Below are 11,506 nucleotides of genomic sequence, written 5' to 3' on the forward strand. Positions count from 1 at the left end.
AGCTTCAAAGCACAGCCTGACTTAAAACCTACTGTGCTAAACAATGTTGTTAATTTATTAATGAGCATGTTTTGAGGGAAAATATAAAAGTAAAAAAAATCTATCCCGTTATGTCGGTTATTTATGAGCCAACTGCTTCATCCGGCGAACACTCATTGCACACGGCCCACGTTCAGCTGCTGCCCTGGGTACTGGGGCTATGGGAGCGAACAGAGAGGCTGGGCCTGCCCTCGGGGGTGCAGTCTGGTGGGGCGGGCAGATCTGAGCAGGTGAACTGGGCCACCGGCCGGGCGCTCCTGCCAGCTCCTGGGGGGGCAGGCGCACTGAGACAGCGGCAGTGGCTGCTGCCTTACAGGGGGTGGCACAGGCTTTGGCGAGGTGACAGTTGAGCAGAAACCTTAAGTAAAGGGAGAAGCAAGCCATGCATACAGACAATTACAAAACAATAAAACAGAGAGGGAGGGACAGCAGCTGGCCATAAGCCGCTGAATTATTGAAAAAGCTACTACTTGATCTGTAGGGATCACCTTCCTGTCACGTAACGACAGAGCACGAAGGCAGAGAGGGGTGTGTGGTGTGTTCCAGGAACCCGGGTGGAGCTTTAGAATTTCTATTTTAACCAGTGATTTAGATAAGTGACATAGCACTCCAAGCGAGTAAGAGTGAAGATAAAGGCCTAATGAAGGACTCAGGCCCACTTCACACAATTCTTGGGAATGGTCTCCTACAGATAAAAAGTTCAGAGGCACCTCAACCGCCTTCTGTAAGAGGAGCGGCAGTGATGGCCTGGCTCTGTCTCTCCCAGGGGGTTCTGGGAAGAGGCTCTGGGAAGCCCATTAGAGTCTCGGATACGGGAAGGCTTGCAGCAAGTCCCAGCGTGAACATGTGCGCAGTGTGTTCACAGCCCTGCACTCAGCGGCTGAGCTGGCGTCAGGAGACGGACTTCGTCCTGGAAAGAACACAGGCCTTGGGCTCCGTCAGATCCGGGGGGAAACCCTGTCCTGGCCTCTTGCTCCCGTGTGACCTTGGGCAGGTCACTCGGTCTCTCCGAGATGGTCTCCTCAGACAGGAAATGACCACACGTCCTAAGATAAGACAGCTGTGAAGGCGAGGGTCATACACAGAGGGCACGGGGTTGGGACACAGGCTCACAACAGCAGCCATTATGGATAAAAGGTCCACAGAGCACCATGCAGCATCAGAGACCTGCAACTGCTGACATTCTGATTGATTTCAATGTCTTGGAAAAAGGTTCAAGAATAATTTAAACAGAGCAGCTGATTTTATTACCGTCAAGTTCACAAAAGTGATCCTGTGAGTCATCGTATCTCGCCCAGTCAATGAAAGCCTCTTTGCTCTGATTGCTACGGGAAGGAGGGATGAAAAAGAAAAGGATTAAACTTGGAGTTGAAAATGACAACACTGTTTTCTAGTGTCATTAAAAACAGACAACCTGAGGCCACTGCTCTATTAGTTAGATGGTGTCACAAATTCAGTCAGTGGTCACATGCAGGGTGATGGAAGTTACATGAAAAACAGGTATCAATATGAACTTCCACAGATATTAACTGCTAGTGTGCATCAAAAAACATGCCCACGCAAGCTCATGGTAGCAGTTTATCTAAGTAAAAAATGTGAAACAAGCCCTAACCGGCTTGGCTCAGTGGATAGAGTGTTGGCCTGCGGACTGAAGGGTCCCAGGTTCGATTCCGGTCAAAGGCATGTACCTTGGTTGTGGGCACATCCCCAGTAGAGGGTGTGCAAGAGGCAGCTGATTGATTATTTATTTATTTAAAAATGTGAAACAATCTAAATGCCCATCAGGAGGGGATAAGTAAAATGAGGTATATCATGAAAACTATTAATCCGTCAAAAAAATAAGTCTCCATGTTTAACATGGATAGATCTAGAAAGCAAAATGTGTGGTGCGAAAAGAAAACTTGCAGAATGTGAAATATACTGTGTCATTTACAAAAAGGAAAAATAAAATCGTCTGCACAGAACCATACATATATGTGATAAAAACATGGCCTAGGTAGACACCAAATGCATGATGTAGTTACCGCTAAGAAAGAAGGAAAGAAAGCAGGATTGTGGGCTAGCAATGGGGGATTTTAATATCGTGGATATTTCTCTTTTCTTAAAAATAGTTGCAAGAGGTAGAAAATGTTAATATTTATTCATTTGGAGTGGAGGATATAAAGGTATTTATTATATTATCTTTTCTACTTTTCTATATTAAATTTTCTCTTTAAATAAATACTATAAATGAAATTGCTAACTTTATTGTAGACAACAATTATAATATATATATATGTGTGTGTGTGTATATATATAACTCTAAACGAACAGGAAAATTAAAAAGAATTTCTGTAACATTCCATTCCCCACTCACTGTATGTTCAGACACTTTACACTGCATAACCTGAGACTACGTACAAATTATTTACGTTGGCCCTCAAAAGCAGGTTTGTACTTAGAGCAAATAAGGAAAACCAATAGAAAAAACATCTATGAAATTTAATGGTTAATAGTAACCTTTATCATTCAAAATGTAATAGATAAATGGAAGTGCTATTTACAGAAGACTGAGTGGTTCCAGTTCCTTTTCCCGTAATAATCAGGAAGAACAGACTCACCACGCCACTAGCAATCTTCTAGATTTTTACTTTGTAAGAGAGGCACTATGGATGATTTAGATTTCAGGGCAAATCAGCCAAGAAGAGGAAGCAAAGCCTGTAATGGAATTTAGGATAAAGAATACTTCCTTCCTTTAAAAGTTAGTTGAGCCCTGGCCGGTTTGGCTCAGTGGATTGAGCGCTGGCCCACGGACTGAAGGGTCCCAGGTTCAATTCCAGTCAAGGGCACCAACCTCAGTTGCAGGTTCCCTGGCCCTGGTGGGGGCGAGTGCAGGAGGCAAACAATCAGATGGGTCTCTCTCACATCGATGTTTCTCTCTGTCTCTCCCTCTCCCTTCCACTCTCTCTAAAAATCAATGGAAAAGCATCCTCTGGGTGAGGATTAACAAAAATAAAATAATAATAATTAGTTGAGACGTTGATGTTTTTACATCACAAGAAAAACAGGAGATTGCTGACATAAACATAATAATTTTAATACGAAAACAAAACTTACCTCAATGTGCTGTTAATTGCTCCCAGTTTGCTAGCTTGCTCACAGTCCTCGAATTCTTTGGTATTGTTGGCCACTTTCAAGTACTGAAAGGAAGTTCACCATAAACAAGTTTTAGTGAAAAATCATTCCCTTCCTCTTTCTTTATTTCTGGCTCGGCTGGCAGAACAGTCAGTCTCCCAATGACGAGATAACACTAACTATAGCTACATCCTATTATTGAAAGAAGTAAGAAACACAGACGAAAACGAGTCACAGATTTCTACCTAATTAGTAAGCAAAGACATGGGAAACAGTCAGCAAGCTGGCGAGGATGTGCACTGAGAAGCCCTCGGGGGAACGTCTGACCACACTGACCAGGAGCTGCAGGACAGCAGGACCCTGGACCAGGGGTCCCTCCGCGGACACCCCTCCAGAGCAACAGTGACAAACAGACACCAGAACGATGCACAGCCACCTTCCAAGTTATCTGCACCATCCTGGGTGCTGGGATAGCAACCCCAGGGCCGCAGTCGTATTTCTACTACAGACCCAGGAAACCTACGCGGCACACAATGCGACAGAAGACAGAGAGCGTCACTGTGTGTAACAGCAAAAAACAAAGACAGTTGAAATGACCATCAGTACAGAACATGAGACAGTCACACAACTGACTATCAGGCAGCTGTTGAAAGTGAACTAAGACGACATATCAACAGAGACAACGTTTAAAAAAGCATAATGCTCAGTAAAAACACAGGCTGAAGCCCTGGCCGGTTTGGCTCGGTGGATAAAGCCTTGGCCCGAGGACTGACGGATCCCGTGTTCAATTCCGGTCAAGGGCACGTACCTTGGCTACCTGGCCCTGGTTGGGGCACGTGCAGGAGGCAACAAATCAATGTGTGTCTCTCACATCGATGTTTCTCTCTGTCTCTGTCTCTCCCTTCCACTCTCTAAAAATCAATGGGAAAATATCCTTGGGTGAGGATTAACAAAGCACACACACACAAAAACAAATATACTGAAACAATGTATTAACCTGAAGAAATATAAAAGTATAGTATCTAAATCTCTTAAGATGTCATAAAAAAGCTCTATACATGCTGTGGACACATGTACAATAAAGTATGGAAATAAAAAGTATCACAGAAGGATACGCATCAACTTCAGAAAAGTGTCCAGCTCTGGGGAGGGAGGGCCCGGAATGGGGGTGGGAAGGAGTCCGGAAGGACTATCTTTATACTGTTTGTTTACTTGAAATCTGAAACAAAAATAATAAATAAAAGAGTGTGAACGTGAACAAAAGACCCGGTGAGGGAGAGAGAGCCAGAAGAAAGTGGAGAAATGACGCATCACAAGGAAGCAGAGAGGGCCTGAGGACCTGCACGTGTCCGTGCCATCGTGGAAAACGACAGGTGTACCGTGTCTAGGCACACGTGAGTGACAGTAAATCAGGCATACTCAGAAGAGGAAAGGGTGATCTTTAATAAAGAAGCATTTTAATAAAGAAGCATCCATTCCCTGCCCAGCCAGCGTGGCACAGTGGTTGACCATCGACCCATGAAACAGGAGGTCAGGGTTCGATTCCCGGTCAGGGCACATGCCCAGGTTGTGGGCTCCATCCCCAGTGTGGGACGTGCAGAAGGCAGCCAATCCATGAGTCTCATCATTGATGTTTCTCTCTCTCCCTCTCCCTTCCTCTCTGAAATCAATATACATCGTGGGCTCTTCTGTACCCCGCCAGCAGTATGCATGTTGCCCCATGTAAAGAAGAAATAGGCAGCGAAGACGACGACTCACCTTGTTCGAAATCCCAGCTTTAATTCCGACGGGAATTTTACTCTTAAAAGAACAACAAAAATTTTAAAATTTTCATTTTTTTGAGATTTCTTCACAAACTAATAATGCTACTGCTCCACTAGAAGGGCTATTTTATTCCACAGGAGAAAATGCACTGTCATTCAAATGCTGTAACTATACTACCTCTTTGAGGTGAAAGGTGAGGAGTTACACCAATGCAGACTCTAAGTTATAGGATAGAAAACTGAATGACACACACAAAATCCGAGCAGCAAAACAACTCTAACGTACACTCTCACTGCAGTATTTAGTAGTTTGTACAATTTTTACGTTTATAAAATGACTAGATCTCTTTTTCCATAAACGTTCTTACCCCAAAAACAGAAGTTTTAAAAATTTCAAAATTTCTGAAATAGTTATGCTCAATTTTTATTTCTGCTCTAAATTGACATTTACAGTTTAGGCAATTTTGGGTTAATGTAGATGGCAAGAGTAAGTTCTCTGGCCCATATTTACCTAGAGTTTACCAATAGAAGAACTGCATGTAGGTTCCGCTTTTTTCTTAGCAAGTCAACACTACTAATTTCCTAATTTGACTAATTATGTTGTGGTTAGATAAGAGAATAATCTTGTTTTTAAGAAAATACATACTGAAATATTTAGGGATAAAAGATCACATTTGTAACTTATACCTAAGTGGTTCAGAATATAATGATATTAATAAATATATACAGAGAGAGAATAATAAAGCAAATGTGATAAACACTGACAGTTAGGGACTCTGAATAAGAAGTATATGGAAATTGTACTATTGCAACTTTTCCCTAGGTCTGAAATTATTCCAAACTTAAAACTTTAAAAAATACACTATATTCTTAAAGGAAAATGAAGATAATATATTTTTAAATGTTTCCCATTAGGAAGGACATCTGTTCGGATAGTTTTATCATACTTTTAAGGACAAGAAACTACACTAACTTAGTTAGATAAAAAAAGCAAAAAGTCAAATGAAAATATGACTCATAACAAATTACTAATGAGAAAGAATATAACCAATCATGTTAGATGTCAGAAAACAAAATCTAAAATGTAACATTTCATTACAAATAAGGGTAACCTCTTTTTTCTATTGTAAGAAGACCAGTTGGAGACCTAATGCCAAGCCTGAAATTTCCCTATTTTATGCGCTTTCATTCCCACTCTAAACTTGAGATTTAAGGTCCAGTAGCATTTTCTTTGCCTCTGAAACAAGAGGCAGACTCAAGAGAGCACGGAGTGAGTCAGCCAGGGGTAGGCCCCGACCCCGCAGCCGCTGGCTCTGCGTGAGTTACCTCTGGACACGGCTCCACGTGGCAGTCCTTTATGGAGCAATGGCCGTCTTCCGCCCAGAATGGGCACGGCCGCTTCAGGTTGACCTGGAGAGAAAGAACGCGTCCCCGTGAGCACACGCGGGTGCCGGCTCTGCAGGGCTGTCCTCGGGGTCCCCATGCTGGGGCAGGTGACAAGGTGAGGGAAGAGCCTCCTGTCCCAAGGCGCCTGCGTGGCTCAGAACTTAAATGCCTGCCATGCTCCAGACTCCCAGATGTAATGTTCATTTTTAAAAGTAAACGATGCTCGCCTACCCGGTTTGGCTCAGCGGATAGAGCATCGGCCTGAGGACCGAAGGGTCCCGGGTTCGATACTGGTCAAGGGCACGTACCTTGACTGGCCCAGGCCCTGGTCAAGACTCCTGCAGGAGGCAACCAGTCAATGTGTTTCCCTCACATCGGTGTTTCTCTCTGCCTTTCCCTCTCTCTTCCACTCTCTCTAAAAATCAATGAAAAAATATCCTCAGATGAGGATTAAAACGTAAAAATGAATGAATGAATGAATGAATGAATGATGCGCTTTGTCCTCTGACACTTCAAAAAAGGAATGAAACCAAGCGCACGGCTCATCTGGAGAAGCGGAAAGCATTTTCGGGCTCCACACCTCACTTCGCCCAGGGTCTCCCAAGCCCCCTCACCTAACAGGTGCGTCTGAGCACCCACGGCCTGTCAGCGCTGGGTGGGCTCTCAGGGAAGATGAAGGTAAAGCACTTCCCCCCCCAGCTCACCATCTACCGGGAGGAACAGAAATTATACGCAGGGTGTCCCCCCAAAAAAACAGATGTCCACACACTGTAACCGCTGAGAGCTCACTTTTGAACAGGAGAGGCATGTTAATAGCACTGCCTTGGTAATTACTCAGAGTGTGCAGACATTTGGGGGACAGCCCATATTTGTGTTTCTTTGATAACAAAGTGTGGTGAGTGCTACCGGGGAGAATCCAGGCTGGCCGGCCCGCCTGCCTTCCTTTCTGTCTTGTCTTTGTCTTTCTCTCTTTTTTTTTCTGTCTTCATTTTTCTTCTCTTTCTCACTTTCTTATTGTTCCCAGCATTACAGATATCCCCCAGTTTCCCTCATCCCTTAGCCCCCCTCCTCCCAGCCGCAGCCCCAACCCAGGCCAAAACTTAAGACGCGATTCCTTGCGTCCTGCCTTATTGTTGCAGCCTTTTACCTGCCGCTGGCTGCTCTGTCAGGGCCTGGAGGTGACCACGGTTAGATTTGAAAACCGACCCTGCAGGGTGACTGGGGGTGGCGCTGGCCTGCACCCCCAGCCTGGCCAAGGCTCCCAGGTGAACGGCTAACTGTGAGATCTGACATGGGGAGCAACCTGGCACAGGGCACTGCGCTCAGCCCGGCTCAGCGCCTGGGCAGGTGCGTGGGTGCAGAACCTAAGGTCCGAGGCGCGCTGACAAAACAAGCTCCCCGGCCCTTTCAGCTTCTGTGAAGGGAAGAGTCTCTGCCTCAAAAGTGAAAGTGAAAGATGAAGAATTGTCCAAGCAGAGGGAGAGGGTGCAGATGCTTAGAGTGTAAAAAGGCGACAGGTTTCAGCCCCGGACAGGGCGGCTCAACAGGCATCGTCCCTGCACCGAAAGGTGGCCGGTTGGATTCCAGGTCAGAGCACATGCTCAGGTTGCAACTCGATCCCCGCTTGGGGCAGGGGGTGGTGGGTGGGGGTGCAGAGGCAGGCAATCTATGCTTCTCTCTCTCCTCCTCTCTTTAAAAATCTAAAAAAAAAAAAGAAATGCTAACAGGTCTTCGGTGTAATACTTAATACATTCCAGTGATAAAAGATACACATAGGGTGCTGAGGAGTCAAACCTGAGTCTTTAAATGGGTGATAAGAGTCACACCTGTAGACAGTGATTGAAAACCTTTGGAAATAACAGAATGAAAAATTATACCCATACCTTGTAATAACGGAAGTAGTCTCGCTCTTGCAACTTTTTTATTTTGGGGAAGATTTTGTACGTGTTAAAGTTATCGATGCTCTCAATATCACACAAGCAATCATCCAGGACTCCAATGACCTAGAAAAAAACAATATATATATATACACATCTATAAAATTCAAAATATGTAAATGATGTTTGAACCTTAACAGACCTGTACTAGTACACAAAAAGATAATGTGTATATTCAAATTAGCCAGTATTTGCTCATTAAGATACATAACAAGGTAGTCTCTTTTTACTATGGTCAATTCAATAAAAACAACAGGAGGATTAGATATACCCATTCTGAAGAACTACATATTTTTATTTAGCGGTAAAAAAGAAAGACATTGCGTGCTCTTTCCAGGCCTAAACATAGATTTAATCCAGTGTTTCCTAGCTCTAACTGGGCCCAGTCCTGCTCTGGTATTACCTGGAGTTGGAGCAGAACCCGCAGGTTAAGGGTTCAGCCGCACAGGGCTCCCCTGGCCACACAGGCCAGCCCCAGACCCTGGGCCCCCTGCACTTGAGGGCTATTCGCCCGGGTTTCCCAGGACCCCCTTCTCAGGTGGGATAATTGGCTGGAACGGCCTGCAGAACTCAGGAAAACACTCAATTCATGTGTACTGGGTTCTTGTAACGGCGACAGCTCGGGAACAGCCAGATGGGAGAGATGCACAGGGCACGGCACTGGGAGGGGAGGGGCAGACCTTCCTCACCTCCGAGCCACCTGAGGGACCACCTCGTCTCTGTTCTCGCCCACCTGGGAGAGAGCACCCCGTAGCTTTCAGAGCTTCTCTGGAGCCCACTCCTGGAGGTCCAGGCCACCCTGCGCCCACCTAGGGGCTCCCCACCTAAGTGTTAACGGGCCGAAAGGCACTCCGCATACTCAGGAGGTCCCGAGGATGTCAGGAGCCGAGCCAGGACAGGTAGGTGACAGGGACCCGATACACAGCTGCTTACACCTGAGCGAGACAGGAAGGCCTGCGGGGCTCACGCCGTCAGAGGGACATGAAGTCCACAGCCAGGTGGAGGGTGTGGCTTGCACTTTGTATCATCAGAGAAGGTAGCCGTTGAGTAAGGGGACAAGTCTGACAGGCGACACCTTAGCAGAAACCTAAGGGAGCAAGGGAACCCCAGGAAGACCCCAGGAGAGGGTGCGCGGCATCGAGGCTCGAGGCTCGAACACACTTGCCACGTCTGAGGAACAGCGGGGAGGGGAGGTGGCTGCAGCAGGCATAGGGGGGAGCAGACTGGGACGAGGAGTTGAGGAGGTTCGAGGGGCAAGATCAGGAAGCTGGTGCCTGGTGCACCGAGTCTGAGCTGCCTCGGCGGCATCCATCCGAGTGGAGACGGTGAAACGGGGCTGATATTCGGACCCAGAGTGAAGACTCCTGGTCTGGGGACTCGGAGAGCGGATTGTGTAGGTGGAATCCAAAACCAACAGGTCACATGAAATGTATTCAATAAACTCATCTCAATGATTTCATGTGAACAGAATATCTTCGCAAAAAAATCTACATTTTTCTTTACGCTGAACTGTCTTGCTTCTGATTTAGTATATGAAAAAACAGTCTAAGTTTCCCCATTTCCTGTTCCTGAGGCTCCCTGCACTTCACTTTTACACGACAAAGGAGCAAGCACCCTGGCATCCACTGTGCGGATCAAGGAGTCCCACTGCCCCGCCAGGTTGAGCGTCGACCTATGAACCAGGAAGTTACAGTTCGATTCCCAGTCAGGGCACATGCCCAGGTTTTGGGCTTGATCCCCAGTGGGGGGCGTGCAAGAGGCAGCCGATCCGTGATTCTCTCTCACCATTTTTTTTTTTATCTCTCTCTCCCTCTCGCTTCCTCTCTCTGAAATCAATAAAAATATATTAAAGGTGACAGAACCGGTTTGGCTCAGTGGATAGAGCGTCAGCCTGCGGACTGAAGGGTCCCAGGTTTGATTCCGATCAAGGGCATGTACCTTGGTTGCGGGCACATCCCCAGTGTGGGGCGTGTAGGAAGCGGCTGATCGGTGTTTCTCTCTCATCGATGTTTCTAACTCTCTATCCCTCTCCCTTCCTCTCTGTAGAAAGTCAATAAAACATATTTTAAAAAATCACATATATATATATATATTAAAGGGGAAAAAAAGAAAGAAAGAGAAGGGCCCACTGGGCCTCTGCTCTGACTTCCTCAGTGACCTAGGTGTGGTATTAGTCACATGGGCTCTCTGAACTTCAGTGACGGGAAGAGCCTCATTTCTGAGACACACAAGTAAAATGAGAGAACGGACACTGAAACCTGCTACAGACTAAAGAACTATCTAAAGTACAAACACTCTATCAGAAACTGCCACCAGAAACAAAAAACAAACGTATTCACTTCTGAGGCTCGTCTGGCACAATGCCAATCTGCATATGCACAAATCTTTCATTTCACCGAGTGAATGAAATGAATTGAAAATCACCCACATTCACTTGGATATAATAAAGGTGAAAGGATAGATGCAATTATGAAGCAGTAATACACATAATTAGTAGCAGATGAAGAAATGAGAGAGTGAGAGAGAAAGAGAGAGAGAGAATCTCATGCTAGAAAGATATCTAAATGTAAATTCCACTCAAAAACATGCATCCAGCCTGGCTGGTGTGGCTCAGTGGCTTGAGTGTCAACCTATGGCCCAGGAGGTCAGAGTTCGATACCTGGTCAGGGCACAAGCCTGGGCTGTGGGCTCCATCCCCAGTGTGGGGCGTGCAGGAGGCCGCTGATCCATGATTCTCTCTCATCACTGAGGTTTCTCTCTCTCTCTTCCTCTCTGAAATCAATAAAAAAATATTTTTTTAGAAAAGATTCAAACATGGACACAAGTAGACTATCCAGGCATTCTGGGCTTTAGTGCAGAGAGCACCGTAAGGCCAAGAAAAAAGTGTCTAAATAGACACTGAATCGAGTCGAAAAAAATACGTGTGCACGGTCATACTCATCATTCCCTCCACTCTTTCTTAGCAAGGGGCATAAATAGCTTCAAAACACAGCTCCCCTGGTGATCTGCCACCGGAGACACCCTGCTCCTCCTCCCGGCAAGTTCTGCCTCTTGGCGGCAGGTGCAAACAGCCGCACCTGGCAGCCGTGCAGCCCAGTTCGACCGTGAAACCCGAAGCAAACACGCCTCTGGAGGGCAAAGATCTGGGCACTCACTACCCCTCCGATTCCCAGCAGATCGAACCCTGTGTGCAACACACGCCTCGCTCCCACCCAGATCCGCTGGCAGCCGGGTCCGGCCCCCAACCCCTGCCCCAGCCCTGCCCCT

General features: G+C 46.2%; 1 protein-coding gene across 1 annotated transcript in view; it reads right to left on the bottom strand.

The window, feature by feature from the left end:
* The window catches only part of ERO1B (endoplasmic reticulum oxidoreductase beta), a 23,692-nt gene extending 14,130 nt beyond the window's left edge, over nucleotides 1–9,562 (bottom strand). Inside the window, exons 1-6 of the mRNA XM_006761307.2 lie at nucleotides 9,401–9,562; nucleotides 8,186–8,305; nucleotides 6,243–6,326; nucleotides 4,912–4,953; nucleotides 3,136–3,218; nucleotides 1,291–1,364 (exon numbers count right to left, since the gene is read on the bottom strand). Coding sequence (XP_006761370.1) covers nucleotides 1,291–1,364; nucleotides 3,136–3,218; nucleotides 4,912–4,953; nucleotides 6,243–6,326; nucleotides 8,186–8,305; nucleotides 9,401–9,547 — 550 coding nt within the window. The 5' untranslated portion in view covers nucleotides 9,548–9,562. The remainder of the gene's footprint in view (nucleotides 1–1,290; nucleotides 1,365–3,135; nucleotides 3,219–4,911; nucleotides 4,954–6,242; nucleotides 6,327–8,185; nucleotides 8,306–9,400) is intronic.
* Nucleotides 9,563–11,506: the final 1,944 nt, after the last annotated feature.

Source organism: Myotis davidii, unplaced genomic scaffold, assembly GCF_000327345.1.
Source record: "Myotis davidii unplaced genomic scaffold, ASM32734v1 scaffold174, whole genome shotgun sequence".
In the NCBI taxonomy this organism is placed as follows: Eukaryota; Metazoa; Chordata; class Mammalia; order Chiroptera; family Vespertilionidae; genus Myotis; species Myotis davidii.